The sequence below is a fragment of the Kogia breviceps genome, chromosome 17, assembly GCF_026419965.1.
Source record: "Kogia breviceps isolate mKogBre1 chromosome 17, mKogBre1 haplotype 1, whole genome shotgun sequence".
In the NCBI taxonomy this organism is placed as follows: domain Eukaryota; kingdom Metazoa; phylum Chordata; class Mammalia; order Artiodactyla; family Physeteridae; genus Kogia; species Kogia breviceps.
In genome coordinates, this window is record NC_081326.1 from 59,937,658 (window position 1) to 59,953,618 (window position 15,961).

Sequence of the window (15,961 nt, forward strand, 5' to 3'; positions counted from 1 at the left end):
TACCTTACAATGTTGTGGTAAGGATGTAAGTACAACTAATGCAAGTAAAGCATGAGATAATACCCAGACCAGAGTAAACATTAAATGCTAAGAATTACCCATAATATTATCAGGCCTAGATTCAGAAGAAGATAATACGTATTTTCAATTAACTATTGCTATGTAACCAACACCCTGGCTTAAAATAACAACCCATGATTATGTAACTTGGGCAGGCTCAGCAGGGTCAGCTTGTCTCAGCTCCATGTGGTTTCAGCTAAGGTGACTCTTACATTCTTCTGGGAACTTGACTGGGCTGGAACTTCCAAGATGACTTCAATCCATGTCTGGGGTGGCTGAAAAGGCTGGGGTTGGCTGGTCCTCTCTAGCAGAGTGGCTCAGAGTTCCAAAAACGTGAAAAGGGAAACTCCTTCCCCCAGGCTGGCAATCTTTTTTTTGACCTGAGGTCAATTCCTTCAAGATGTTTATGGTTTCTGGATTAACTCTTTGCTCAGATGAGCCACACACCCCCCCTTTTTTTTTTCAATCTCTTGTAAAATGGATCTTTGGTGCTTCCATCTCAGTTTTCATTTATGTATTCTATTCACTCAAAAAAATATATAATTCAACATACAGTAGCAAAGAAGCTAAACAAGGTCCTGACCTCAAGGGGCTTACACTCTATGCAGGAAATAATAAACATCTTCTACTAGAAAATAAAATAATTTCAGGCTGGGATGGGTGCTAGGGAGAAAACAAACAAGGGCAATGTTAGAGAATCACCCTACTGAGATACCTAGAAAAATGAACACCCGCATGAGGAGGTGAAATATAAGCACAGCCCTGACAGACGGTGAAGCCCTAATTTTGAAAAGAGCCAAGGAAATAGGGTCTCAGACAGAATGAATTGCATGTGCAAAGTCCCTGAGGTGGGAAAGACATGGAAAGAAAGTTGGTGTGTCTGACCAGGGTTTTCTCTTTTTATGTGAAACTTACCAATTAAAAAATGTTGACTGTTGACTCTGGGAGGGAGATGCAAGAGGGAGGAGATATGGGAATATATATATGTATAGCTGATTCACTTTGTTATAAAGCAGAAACTAACACACCATTGTAAAGCAATTATACTCCAATAAAGATGTTAAAAAATGCTGACTCATTGAAAAACCAAAATAACAGCAACTGTGCTCATCTTCTGCATGGTTGCTCATCTATTTAAACTCCTACAGAAGTTATTGTGCATGACTGGCTATTCCTAGCAAATCCGGCTGTAAACATTACATTTATTTGTATTAGCATTGCAAATCTTGTGTACTTCACTTTCTATATCTTTAATGAATGGAAATAATATTGGTTGCAACTATGTCATGAGAATTAACTGATAGGTATTCTATTTAAGGACGTAAGATTAGAAATGTGAATATCTAAATGGTTTTATAATTTAGTATCTCTTTTGCAGTACTTACAGCTCTGCTGCCAGCCAAGTGAACTACAGACAATAAAATGGCTTCTGTTTCCTATATTTAGACAGTATCTGATATAGCTATTATGACTTCTTTCTTTTTCAGGTTGAAGTTGATCCTATTACTACGTTCCCTCTGAAGGGCTTGACACCCCTCACCGAGTATACTGTTGCCATTTTCTCCATCTATGATGAAGGACAGTCAGAGCCTCTGACTGGAACTTTTACCACAGGTAAGCCTTATTATGGTTTGAAAGGTTTCCAAGAGTAACTGTATGGAAACCGGAAGCTGGAGCAGCTTCTTCAATTGTGATTTTGAAGAGATTGCATTTTAATATTTGTTTACTTTATAGTATTATTACCCAATGAACAATGAGGTGAGTAGAATGCCTCCTGGCTAATTATTTTCTTTCAAAGCAAGGGAAAGAGGGACAGGACCATCTAAGTTCAAAGGTCTCAGTTAAATTAAAGTGTGCATTGTTCTCTTCCTGATCTCACACTGTTTCTTTTGTTCTATAGGCATAAAATTTTCACATTTCTTCCATTGATATATGTGTATATTAAGTTGAACTTCCAAAATTACAGCTCTCCAACAGTTTTTGACCTACAAAAAATGATGGTTTCATACCATTTAACCTAATACATCAATCTATAGCCAATAATTATTTTCATGCAGCTTGCAATATTAATACAACAATATGGGATATTTTAAATACTAAAATAAAAAATAAAGCATGAATACATTAGTTTTCTTTTCTATATTTACCCTGTAGTCAATAAATATAACTTCTCTTTGCCTCCTGGTGGAAAAATTCTATTGTTTGCTTTCTGGACCTATCATGAGTTGCACTTGGAAACAAATTTAGTGCTGTATTGAGGAGATGAGAAGGTAATTTGGAGAGAGATGAGAAAGAAGCTGGACTGAGAAATAATGTACACAGAAAAAAGTTCAGTAATTTTGCAAAATCTCACAAAGGCTAACTGTGGTTGAAATTCTCATGGTATCCTGTCAAAGAGTTTTAAAATCTCTGATTTCATATAATAAAAATCAATGACTGACAGCTCATTTTGGGTGTAATTAGATGTTATGGTCTCTGTTATACATCCCAGAAGTGTGTAAGCAGTGAAATAATGGATGTCTGATAAATTATACTTCACTTCTGATGGCAGCCACATGTACAAGATTAGAAGGATGAACGTTCTTCTCTAGGATTTAACTTATTACTAGAGAGTGATTTAGGCATGAAAGTGAATAAAGCTAAAAGTGACATTTCTCAGGCCTCTAGGGCATTTTCTAGAGGCCATCTCAGGCTTCTAGTAATTTCTTCAAAATACTTGGAAAATAGTATCTTTGTAAAATAATGAATTATGGCACTCTTTATTTTTTATAGTTAATGAAAAGGGCCAAATAGAGAATCTAAGAGTTCTGGAAATTACTGGAAAACTGTAAAAATCTGCTGTGTCCCTGGTCTTCCTAACTTATACTGTGGGTAAATGCTGGAAACAGAAACATAAGCCCACACTGGACGAATTGGCGCTGCTTTCCCTGCTTCCATGTGCTTTCCTAAAACAAGAGATTCACCAGAGAGTCTTCTCTACCTGTGGCCCCGGGGAGCTGCTTGAGTTATGGTTTTCTTACCTTCTCAGTTCCCTAACAAAGTCTCCCTCCTTGGCTTACAGAGGAAGTTCCAGCCCAGCAATACTTGGAAATTGATGAGGTGACAACAGATAGTTTTAGAGTGACCTGGCATCCCCTCTCAGCTGATGAAGGTCAACACAAGTTGATGTGGATTCCAGTCTACGGTGGGAAGACTGAAGAAGTGAGTTGTCTGAGACTGAAAATTAATCCAGGGCATTTTATCTGGAAATGAATGCCCACTGCTGCATTTGAGTTGGTCTTTGTTTTAAGACAGCTTGAGAATCCCAGAAGTGATTAATATTTTCCATGACCTGGAGTTTTACAAATGTCAAATCATATGACTTTTGTAAAATTAAAATGCATTTTTGCTAGGGCTTTAGTTATATATGTTATGTATTGCCAGATTCTTTGATAGTCACAAATGAAATTTTTAAAAACTTCAAAAAAGGCCCCTTTTGCAATATTAATCATTTATTTGCTGAGAGATTTGAAAAGAAAAAATGTCTCTGGTTTGACTTTAAAATTGAGTTCAACAGCCCTGGAGTTGTTTATGCTTAGTCACTTATTCCTTACACTCGGGATGACATCTTTCCATTTTATTATTTTTTTCTTAACTTTTTCCTATATTATTCAAGTAAACCCAGTTACTAAGCACCAGATACTTTTCAGGTTGTCCTAAAAGAAGACCAAGACTCATATGTTATTGAAGGCCTGGAACCTGGCACTGAATATGAAGTTTCCCTGTTGGCTGTACTGGATGGTGGAAGTGAGACTGAGGTGGTGACTGCCGTTGGAACCACACGTAAGTCTTGGTCAGGCCAAGGTGGACTTCACAAGCTCCGACCATTTATTCTGACACACTCTTCACGCCACCAGGTTCCCTGCACATCAGCCTTATTCCTGGCTACAGAGGCTTTGTCCCTAGAACTCTTCATACATCTTTACCTTTAATGAAAGCAATATGTGGAGCATCTTATTAGACTCCTAGTCTATCATCACCTAAAGGCAGGGACCATATCTGTCTTGTTCACCATTATGTCCCCAACACTTAGCACAGTGCTTGGCATATCTTAACTGTGCAATGAATATTTTTTGAATGGAGGAATGGATGGATGGATGGATGGATAAATGGATGGATGGATGGATGAAATAAGTTATAAATGAGCAAACAAATAAATGTAGGGCAAAAATGTCCAAGAGTTTCTGGAATTTCCTAAGTTGATCTTGGTTCCAAGAATCCACAAAATTCACTTGCTGATTCATTTGTCCCTTCATTTTTAAAATATGAGGTATTAACCACACATTAAAATTGTCTTTGATTGGGTTCCCTGGAACCAGACTCTGAAGTAGAAAATTGCATCCAGAAGGTTATTGAAGAGTACAGTTGGGTGATACATCTGTAAGGAAATAGGACCTAGGGAGAAGCTAAAACAGAGCAGTCAGCTAATTCTATTAGACATTCTGGACCTGGTATGACCCTTCTAAGGGGTCCCAAGTTGCGTCAAAGGGGCTGGGCCTTTCTATTCCTGTATCTCCAGTGATTGGAGGCAGGCCATCCCCTGACAGAGTCTGCAACCCCAGGCAAGGCAATTTCCAGAGCTCGGAGCCACTGGCAGCCTGTACTCCAGAAGCTGCTGGATGAGTGTGTTGATGAAGAGGACATCTAGGCGGATCACCACACAGCAGCTCCATCCACTGGTTGCCCAGGGTGGATACAAGACATAGCAGATGCACTTCTTATTGTCTTCCTTGCTGGCCCTGTTTGGCAGCCCCTTTACAACTTGATCTATAGCACTGTTTAATTTCCTTTCATCACCATGGTTATGCCCATTTCAAAGTAACTGGGAGGTTTCACAATTTTATAGATGTAAGTCAAGTGTTTATATGAAGACTGGTATCTGTGATGAGAAACTAACTTCTTTGGGTTTGTTTCCTTATCTGTGGAATAGATACAACGTCTGCCTTACAACTCACTTCTCTCTTGCAGCCATGGTTAAGGTTGTTGTGAGAAACAAGTGACCTAATATAGGTGAACTTTTCTTTGAAAACTATAAAATGCTATACACAAATGTATAGAGTTATCATCATTACAGAATTTTAAAGTGAGGAATATTTTTTTAGTTGACAGTGTTTGGACAGAACCGCCTACGACCGAAGCACCTACCAGGCCTGTGACATCAGGTAAGGACAGATCGAAGCCTGTTTACCCATAAGAAAAGTTTGATTTAAACAGAAGTTATATTATCCCAGTTTTATTTGATTTACATGATTGATTAGGAACAGGGCATACCAGTTCAAATTTCACTCCCCTCAGAGCTCTCAACCTCTTATCCCTAAATGCTAATTGGTCTTCTAGTCTACTAATCAATCTCACTGTGGTACTCTCTATTTTTCCCATCTTTGTTTTGAATCCCCATCTAATCTTCTAGAGGATGTTAGTATCCAACCCCAGGAGTCTCTGCCCTACTCTTGATCTCAGTGCCTTCTCTTATTGCTCTCTGTTGAGAATTATTCATCTCATAGTTTCCATGCATTTCTGTGGGTAACTGAGCCGTGGCTGGTGTATCGGTCTTCCTACATTAGCTATTTTCTCTCTCAGCTTAACTCTCCCCTCCATTATAATATACCTCCCAACTAGTTGTCACAGCCAACTAGATAAAACAAGTTTGATGGTATTTATTTCTTGACCTAAAACCTTTCCGTGAATCTCCAATACCATCCATTTATTCATTTGTTCACTGATTCATTCATTCTTCAGTTAACCTTTACTGAGCCCTTCTTTATGACCCCACATCTTTTAATCATAACATACAAGATGCTTCCTGACTGGGTTCTGCTTCCCTTCCTGGCCCCAACCATATGTTTCATGCTTTCCCCATATCCTCCTGCCATCTAGAACTCCTAATCCTGAAGGTGAGATGTTGCATTCTGTACCTACAGCCTAGTAGGTAAAGTTTTGCCTGATAAATGTCACTCTCCTGTCTCCTCTGTGACACTTTCACTACTTTTGTCAACTGTAAATCATTGTATGTCTTAAAGGCCTAACCAGTCTGACATACAGGAAAAGCTCGGTGAACGTTTGCTGAATGAATGAATAAGTGAATGAAGAGAAGAAAGAGTCCATGGAGAATGGACAGAATGAAAGGAAGTTGGCCCAAGAGGGAGAAGAAAAAATGGGACAAATGAGAGAGCAGTCACTTTGGGGGATGAAAAGGAACCTGTCGGAGAGAACGAGTGAAGGAATGTAGACAGATCTCAGAGAAAGGATGAAATCCATGGGGCCTGAGTGGATAGAGGCAGCCCTGGTGGGAGATTTGAGCTTTGAGTGACAAGTGTTAAAACAGAAATGGGGGAGCAGGTGATGGGATGCGTGTTGGATGCTAGATTGCACACTGAGGTTGGCCACATTTGGTCCCTCACTCCCACCTCTCCAGCTCAGCCCGAATGTGAAGAAGTTCTCACCGCCGTGCTCCTCTTTGGGCTCCCCTTCTGGTTTCCTAGTCCGAGGGCTGCTCCCCAGCTCCCCTTCCTAGTGTATATACAGAGCTGGTGGTTTGAGGGATCCATGGTCTCACCTTGAAAGCATCTCTTAAGCCCATTTTTGTTTGCTACCAGTAGGTATCATGGCTCTCTATTAACTAAAGCTGAGTTGTTCTCGCCTCACCTGGGTCTACGTGGTAGAGATACATTAAATGATACTTGTTGTCATGGCCACAAATCACCTCTAGCTCATTTTGAAATGTGATGGATGAAGAGTTCCTGAAATGCTTCGTTGTGTTTATTCCAGTTTTCCGCACAGGAGTCAGAAACCTGGTTGTAGATGATGAAACCACTTCTAGCCTGCGGGTAAAATGGGACATTTCAGACAGCAGCGTGCAGCAGTTCAGGGTGACCTACCTGACTGCTCAAGGGGACCCTGCCGAAGAAGTGGTAGGAACGGTCTGTATAAATACAGCTGACTAGTAACTCCACAAGTTTCCTGACTAACCAGGCTAATGAGACTATTTCCCAAGATTAATGCAAGCCTTACTGCTCATTTCTTCATTTCTCTGGAAACTCATGTTTTTGCTTGATCCAAACTTAACAGCTGGTTTCCTGATGACTTTCTGTCTCCGAAATGTGCTCCACATACAACCTGCTTTAAATTGATAAAGCATCTGAACTTTCTTCACTGCTTTGCTTCTGTTGCCTTGACAACTTGTTAGAGCACAAAAATTGGGTCATAAATAGTCCATTATACACTTGTCTGTGTGTGGGGGTATATGTGTGTGTGTGTGGGTATACTTTTGATATGTAAATTTTTAATATATAAACTTCTTTTATTTATTTATTTATTTTGGCTGTGTTGCATCTTCGTTGCTGCACGCGGGCTTTCTCTAGTTGCGGTGAGCAAGGGCTACTCTTTGTTGCAGCGCACAGGGCTTCTCATTGCGGTGGCTTCTCTTGTTGTGGAGCACGGGCTCTAGGCATATGGGCTCAGTAGTTGTGGCTTGTGGGCTCTAGAACGCAGGCTCAGTAGTTGTGGCACACGGGCTTAGTTGCCCCATGGCATGTGGGGTCTTCCCGGACCGGGATTGCACCCGTTTCCCCTGCATTGGCAGGTGGATTCTTAACCACTGCAGCACCAGGGAAGTCCAATATATAAAATTCTCTCTCTCTCTCTCTCTCTCTCTCTATATATATATATATATATATATATATATATATATATATATACACACATATATACCTTTTTTGCCCTTGGGAATCTGATTAAAAGTTTTTAAATGAAGCGTAACTCAAAGGTCTTCTTTATGCAGTTGAAGTGTTCCTAATGAAATGCCATCCATTAACAAATAGTTGTATTTTTCACTGACATTGACTCCCTTTGAGCAGATTTATAGTCATTTCTAATGTATTCTTAATCATGAGTGTCTCCCTGTGGGATTTAGATTTTTATGTGTTGCGTTTTCTTTAAGTTGTTTCATCTATATTTGTTGTTCTCTATTGAAAACCTGGGTAGACTCTTTTTTATTAAGAAATAAAGTGTTTTTATTTTTTAAAATTAAAAAAATTTTATACAGTTTTTAAAGGTTAGTTTCCATTTACAGCTATTACAAAATATTGGCTATATTCCCCATTTTTTATAATATATCCTTGAGCCTATCTTACACCCAATAGTTTGTGCCTCTAACTCCCCACCTCCCCACCTCTCCCCACTGGTAACTACCAGTTTGTTCTCTATATCTGTGAGTCTGCTTCTTTTTTGTTTTATTCACTAGTTTGTTGTATTTTTTAGATTCCACATATGTGATATCATACAGTATTTGTCTTCCTTTGTCTGACTTATTTCACTTAGCATAATGCCCTCCAAGTCCATCCAAGTTGTCACAAATGGCAAGATTTCATTCTTTTTTATGGCTGAGTAATATTCCATTATGTATGTATACCAAATTTTATTTATCCATTCATTTGTTGATGGACGCTTAGGTTGTTTCCATATCTTGGCAATTGTAGGTAGTGCTGCTGTCAACATTGTGGTGCATGTATCTTTTTTGAATTAGTGTTTTTGGAAAACTTGGGTACATTCTTAATCATGGCCTTCCCATGTTTTCTTTATTTACACCATACCATTCCTTTTACTCTAGAACCTGAAAATTGTTTCCTAGGCACACTTCCCATCAGACCCAATAACTCCGGTTTGTAGCCAAGAGAAATTTTTCCTTTTAGTTATGAAATATGCTTTATTTAGCTTCATTAGTTGTATTTCTTTCTCTCTGCTGCATTATATTTGTGACACTCTAGGAAAGAAATCTCCAAATACATTATTGCTCAAGAAGAGCATTATTATCCTTTCTTCCTTTTCCTTACTTATAAAGCCTTTGGTGGCAAATTATTTGTATCTGTATGATATCAATACATAAACAATGGTTTGAGCTCGAGTCTCTCAGGAAAGTACTTAATTTCAAGCTGATGGATGAATCATTGTAGAACACAGTGATAACACAATGGACAATAACCACATCCACTGTGAATAACCAGAAGGTCCATGAAATTGGTCTGGGAATACTTTTGGAAAATTAATGGACACTTGAACAAAATAGGTTGAATTATAAATTCACTCGGATCATAGATTTCAAATAATCCATGATTGGAAAATTCAAAAAAATCTAAAATTGTGCTTAGCCATGGTAACTAAAGATATAATTTGGATGTTTTATTTTCCCTGTTATTGCCCTCATATTTTAACTTAGTCCCTAAAATGAAACCCATAAAAACTTCCCAGAGTGAGAGTTTTGTTTGGGTTTTTGTTTCTACTCTTACCAAGAAACACATTAGGCTTCTTGCGAAATCATTCCCGCTAATTTGGAATGAGTTACAGTTTAATCTTGTGCACGCACTTAGAAGCTATGCAAGGTAAAATAATAATAATATTTATTTTGGATTATCTCTAGATAATTTTCCCTTTGCTAGTTTCTTTCATTTCACACTGTTTATTTTGAAACAAACTTGGACACTTAGATGAAGGAAAAAAGATCAAAAGTCTTCAACACATATGTGCCCCAGTTAAACAAACCCTTAATAAAAATGAAAAAATATTGATAACTTTGATAGTGATTTTTTACTGTGCAGAAATATTTTTGCTACACAGAAGAAAGTACTTTAGAATTCTTTAACTCTCAAACCCCTATAGTGAATTCCAATGAAATTGGATTTGTGCACTCTTAATTTACAGGCATATTTTCAGGGACTCAACTGAGGAGTAATTGAGAATTTATATCTCAGTGTTTTATGAAATGTCACTACTATGTAAATGTAATGTATTATTATTACTGGTGACAGAAAGTGCATGCATCTAGATTTAGATTATAGAACCAACGTAGGTGAGGAACTTGAAGATCTATATTCACTCCCACACAGCAAATGCATATCTTATTTTCTTTTTTTGGTTTTTTTATTGAAGGATAATTGATTTACAATGTGTTAATTTCTGCTGTACAGCAAAGTGATTCAGTTATACATATATATATATTATATATACATCTTTTTAAAAAATATCCTTATCCATTATGGTTTATCATCCCAGTGCTATACAGTAGGACCTTGTTGTTTATCCATTATGTATATAATAGCTTCATCTGCTAACCCCAATCCCCCACTCGACCCCTCCCCCAACCCCTTCCTCTTGGCAAACACCAGTCTGTTCTCAATGTTCGTGACTCTGTTTCTGTTTTGTAGACAGGTTCAACCAAATGAATATCTTAAAATAATGATGCAGGCAGGGAAAGACAGATGGCTAAAACATATTACAAAGGTGAGAAAGGAAATATCTGGATAAGAGAAATGCCTCTTACCATCTTTCCAAATTCTCCTTAACTATAAAAGCTGATTAAATTTACCTGAGGAAATGATAAGCTAGAGTATTGAAGTTGGAGAATAGTTTAGGCATATTGTAAACCAAAGTCAGGCTTTAATGTATATAAAGCAAGGGGAATTAAATTTACTTTTTCAATTGAGGTTAAGTGAAATATTGCTTTATTTTCTAAGTATAATCAAATCTACCAAATATTCCCAATAAAAAGCTTTTGAACTCTTAGAAAGTAAAACCCCCTGTCAAATATTTCATAAGGATTGACTTTCAACTCTGCTCAGAAACATGGAGACGTAGCAATGACGTTGCCCTGAATTTTGTTGTCAGGGGAGGGAGGTCTCACATATCTTTATTTGTGAAAGGCCAATCAGGATTCCAGGCTTTTCTAGAACCTACATGTAAAAATCTAAAACCATGTCCTGAATTCTGAGTTGCAAGAAATGTTCTAGAGTAGGGAAACTCAGAATGTGGCTCAGTCTCTTACAAGATAAGTTCAGGTATTAAGATTAAACTTAGAAACGTTTACAGCAATCTGACATTGCTGGAACGTCCAAGAATATGACCGTATTTTCTGGCGATTTTGTTTTATTGTAGTTTATAAAAATATTGGTCGTCAGGGACTGGGATTGAAACATAACAGCACTAGCCCTACCTAGTCTTTCACCATAGAAGGCATGAAAATCACTGTCTAGAAACAGAACTTTCTAAGACAAGAACAAACTGAGATGTGGAGAATCCTCTTTCTACTGTGGAAACAGCTTGCTGGATGGGATCCAGGCTGCTCTGAAGAGCTCTGGACAATAATGGAGCCAGACATGAAGTTGCATTTCTGAAAAAATTAAAAACATGAAGTTCACTGGTTAGATTTGAACCTCATTTACCCATGAGCATCTTTTATAGAATTGTTTTCTCAACAAAACCACCATCTGCTATGATGTGTAGCATCCGTTTTTAGTGGACACCTATCTTTTCTTTTTTTAAATTTTATTCGAGTATAGTTGATTTACACTGTTGTGTTAGTTTCAGGTGTACAGCAAAGTGATTCAATTATACATATACATATATTCATTCTTTTTTAGATTCTTTTCCCATATAGGTTATTACAGAATGTTAAGTAGAGTTCCCTGTGCTATACAGTAAGTCCTTGTTGGTTATCTATTTTATATATAGTAGTGTGTGTATGTTAATCTCAAGCTCCTAATTTATCCCTTCCCCCCTGCATGTTTCCCCTTTGGTAACCATAAGTTTGTTTTCAAAATCTGTGAGTCTTTCTATTTTGTAAATAGGTTCATTTATATCATTTTTAAAAATTACATTCCACATATGAGTTATGTCATATAATATTTGTTTTTCTCTGTCTGACCTTACTTAGTATGATAGTCTCTAGGTCCATCCATGTTGCTGCAAATGGCATTATTTGTCGTTCTTTTTTATGGCTGAGTAATATTCCATTATATATATGTACCACATCCTCTTTATCCATTCTTCTGTCGATGGACATTTAGGTTGCTTCCATGTCCTTGCTATTGTAAATAGTGCTGCAATGGACATTGGAGTGCGTGTATCTTTTTGAATTATGGTTTTATCTGGATAGATGCCAAGGAGTGGGATTGCTGGATCATATGGTAACTCTATTTTTAGTTTTTTAAGAAACCTCCATACTGTTCTCCATAGTGGTTGAACCAATTTACATTCCCAATAACACTTTGGGAGGGTTCCCTTTTCTCCGCACCCTCTCCAGCACTTATTATTTGTAGACTTCTTGATGATGGCCATTCTGACAGGTGTGAGGTGATACCTTATTGTAGTTTTGATTTGCATTTCTCTAATGATTAGTGATGTTGAGCCTCTTTTTATGTGCTATTCAGCCATCTGTATGCCTTTTTTTTGGAGAAGTGTATATTTAGATCTTCTGAGTGGGCACCTATCTGTACCTTGCTTTGTGCAAACAATCGGAGGTCAAGTAGAAGGAGCTTTGCATGCCCAAGAGGAGGTTTACATTTTATTCTTGGGAGTGAGTATCATTAGGGTAAAGAGGTTTGTGTAGAGCAGTCAGGTGGAGTAGAAGGCGTAGAGCAGTCAGGTGGAGTAGAGGGCAGTGATTTTAAAAAGGCTTGGGCCAGATATTCAGGATTTCAATATGGCTTATTTTTTTTAACCCAATAGCTATGTGGGTCTCAGTTTCCCCATCTGTAAAATGAGTGTAATCACACTTCTTACCTCAAAAGGTTGTGGTGAAGAGTAACTGAACTACTACGTTAGAATACTTAGAGTAGTACTTGGCAGATAATAACAGCTAGCCAAATGAGGGCTATTATTATAAACCACAGCAACTACTACCGGGCAGGCTAAAAGTGAGCCCTCCAGAATGGTCCCATTGCTTTTCAGTACCCTACAGGCTAAATCTGATTGGTTCCAAGGCCGTGTGCTTCTCAGTTTGAGGGATGACCTTATTTAAGGAACATCATCATGGGTGGTTTGCTAGGCAGACAGCTTGGAACACATGCCCAGGCTCTGGGCTCCAGAGGGTTATATTGAAAAGAAATGCCCTAAAGGAAGCTGCATGGATAGGCTAAGACACGACAGGGCAAGCACAGTTCTTTCTTTACAAGGGCTAAATGCCAGGGTTATCAAACTCGTTTTAGAATAAAACAGAGCTCCTTTTATAAAATCTCCCTCCCAGGACTACATCAGTACCATCCTGTGTATTTCAGTGTCATTTCACATGAGGAGCAAAATCATGTTAATCTAATATAAATCACTTAATTCAGACTTCCTTTTTCATATTAAAAAAAAACCCTGCTTTTAGTGCTTAGCAATATCTTAGCAACAGCTGCTTCTGAGTTCAACTCGAGGTTTTCGAGGGCTTATTCCATGATTTATAGGTTTCTTCCCTCATCCAGAAGTAGAGAGCATGCCCTTTGCCTGCTGGCATTTTACCCAGCTCTTGAATCCAAAAGCATCTCCAGCTGTCCCAGTCTTGTGACTCCCTTAAATGCATTTGGGTCAGTTCTTACAACCTAGCAATTTTTCCAACCATGATTAAGTCTTTTAAATGGCCCAGAGATGTGCCAGCATCTAACTGCTGAAGCCTAGGCAGAAAGTTTTGTGGTTTTAGTATTGAGAACATGTGGCTTTTTCTGGTCCACATAGTCTTTTGGAGATGCCAGGATTTGCACTGCTGAGCCACATGGAACATTGCACTGTTGCTTGAGGGGTGTCCACCCCATCGCTGCATTTTATTTTTTGCAGCCTTTAGAGTCAGAGGAATGGTGATTTCAGATTGAGGAAGACATCTCCTTTCAGAAGTAAAAAAGCTGCAACATTTTTTAGTGTCATTGGTAAATATCTTTCAACTCGGAAATCTTGGATTTAATGTGTGGTAATGTTGTTCTTGGCTAGCATCCAACCTTTTCTAAAATACTGGGATTAGATGATCTCTGAAAGGGAAAGAATGGAAAGCTGAATTTTTCAAGAGGATTTTAAGTAGAATCAAATGGGATATGCAGGCTAGATTATAGAATGAACACTCCTAAGCCATAAACCTGCTTTCCAAAAGGAAGATTATTCTCTCTTCTGGCGACTTTACAAATACTGAAAAGATGTTGAGAGGAGACTACCCCTTAGGGCTTAAGGGCTTCAAATTTAAGCCTTCCGTATTAGTGATTAGAAACTAAGGGGTGTTCTGAGGAATTTCAGAGAGAAATGCTTTTGCATGGAAGCCCTTCTTTCTTATCATCACCCTCCAAGCACATCTCCTTGCTTCTAATTATTTCAACGTGCCTACAGTCCCACCGCGTTAGTAGAGCAGCAGGAATGAAAGTTACTAAGACCACGGTCCTTTGCTTTCCTCTTCAGGTTATGGTGCCTGGAAGCCAGAACAATCTCCTTCTGAAGAATCTGCTTTCCGATACTGAATACAAAGTCACAGTGACTCCCATTTACGATGATGGAGAAGGGGTCAGTGTCTCTGCCCCTGGAAAAACCTGTGAGTGAAGCTTTCCCCCTGTGGTCACTAGCTGACTAATTAGGTGAAAATGCTTGTCCTGTGTAATGCAACCCGCCCGGGTAGCTGCAGTGCAGCGGGGTGAAAAGAGCAAAACTGATTTAGAGAGAGAAAATCCGTTTGAATTATGTCTTCACACATTCAAGCTGCGTGACTTTGGGCAACTTGTTTCACTGCTCTGGGCTTCCGTTTTCTTGTCTCTAAAACCTAAGACTTAAAAAACAACTACATCTTACTCCTCCAGCATCGAATTCATCCCAAGTCCTGCTGAGTCTCTAAAACACATTCTACGTGCCTGTCCACTTTCTCTTCATCTAACTGCTCCACCCCAATCCAAGCCACACTATCCCACTCCGTGAGCCTTCCTGCTTCCATTCTATTTTTTTTTTTAACATCTTTATTGGAGTATAATTGCTTTACAATGGTGTGTTAGTTTCTGCTTTACAACAAAGTGAATCAACTATACATATACATGTGTTCCCATATCTCTTCCCTGCTGCGTCTCCCCACCCCCACCCTCCCTATCCCACCCCTCTAGGTGGTCACAAAGCACCGAGCTGATCTCCCTGTGCCACGCAGCTGCTTCCCACTAGCTATCTATTTTACATTTGGTAGTGTACATGTGTCCATGCCACTCTCTCACTTCGTCCCAGCTTCCCCTTCCCCCTCCCATGTCCTCAAGTCCATTCTCTACGTCTGTGTCTTTATTCCTGTCCTGCGCCTAGGTTCTTCAGAACCACTTCTCTTTTTTTAGATTCCATATGCATGTGTTAGCATATGGTATTTATTTTTCTCTTTCTGAATTACTTCACTCTGTATGACAGACTCTAGGTCCATCCACCTCACTACAATTAACTCAATTTCGTTTCTTTTTATGGCTGAGAAATATTCCACCGTATATATGTGCCACATCTTCGTTATCCATTCATCTGTCCATGGACACTTAGGTTGCTTCCATGTCCTGGCTATTGTAAATAGAGCTGCAATGAACATTGTGGTACATGACTCCTCTTGAATTCTGGTTTTCTCAGGGTATATGCCCAGTAGTGAGATTGCTAGGTTGTATGGTAGTTCTATTTTTAGTTTTTCAAGGAACGTCCATACTGTTCTCCATAGTGGCTGTTTCAATTTACATTCCCACCAACAGTGCAAGAGGGTTCCCTTTTCTCCACACCCTCTCCACCATTTATTGTTTGTAGATTTTTTGATGAGGGCCATTCCTACTGGTGTGAGGTGATACCTCATTGTAGTTTTGGTTTGCATTTCTCTAATGATTAGTGATGTTGAGCATCCTTTCATGTGTTTGTTGACAATCTGTATATCTTCTTTGGAGAAATGTCTATTTAGGTCTTCTGCCCATTTTTAGATTGGGTTGTTTGTTTTTTTTTTTTTTTTGATATTGAGCTGCATGAGCTGCTTGCAAATTTTGGAGATTAATCCTTTGTCAGTTGCTTCATTTGCAAATATTTTCTCCCATTCTGAGGGTTGTCTTTTCAACTTGTTTATGTTTTCCTTTGCTGTGCA

The 15,961-nt window shown here is 38.7% G+C and overlaps 1 protein-coding gene across 5 annotated transcripts in view; it reads left to right on the forward strand.

Annotated features, from left to right (window-relative positions):
- The window catches only part of COL14A1 (collagen type XIV alpha 1 chain), a 242,324-nt gene that overhangs the window by 99,945 nt on the left and 126,418 nt on the right, over positions 1-15,961 (forward strand). For 3 of the 5 annotated variants that reach the window (XM_067017540.1, XM_059043433.2, XM_059043430.2), the window contains 6 exons: positions 1,548-1,674; positions 3,122-3,261; positions 3,750-3,882; positions 5,202-5,261; positions 6,868-7,019; positions 14,290-14,419. In XM_067017540.1, coding sequence (XP_066873641.1) covers positions 1,548-1,674; positions 3,122-3,261; positions 3,750-3,882; positions 5,202-5,261; positions 6,868-7,019; positions 14,290-14,419 — 742 coding nt within the window. The remainder of the gene's footprint in view (positions 1-1,547; positions 1,675-3,121; positions 3,262-3,749; positions 3,883-5,201; positions 5,262-6,867; positions 7,020-14,289; positions 14,420-15,961) is intronic. The other 2 variants (XM_067017541.1, XM_059043431.2) reach the window with 1 other exon arrangement.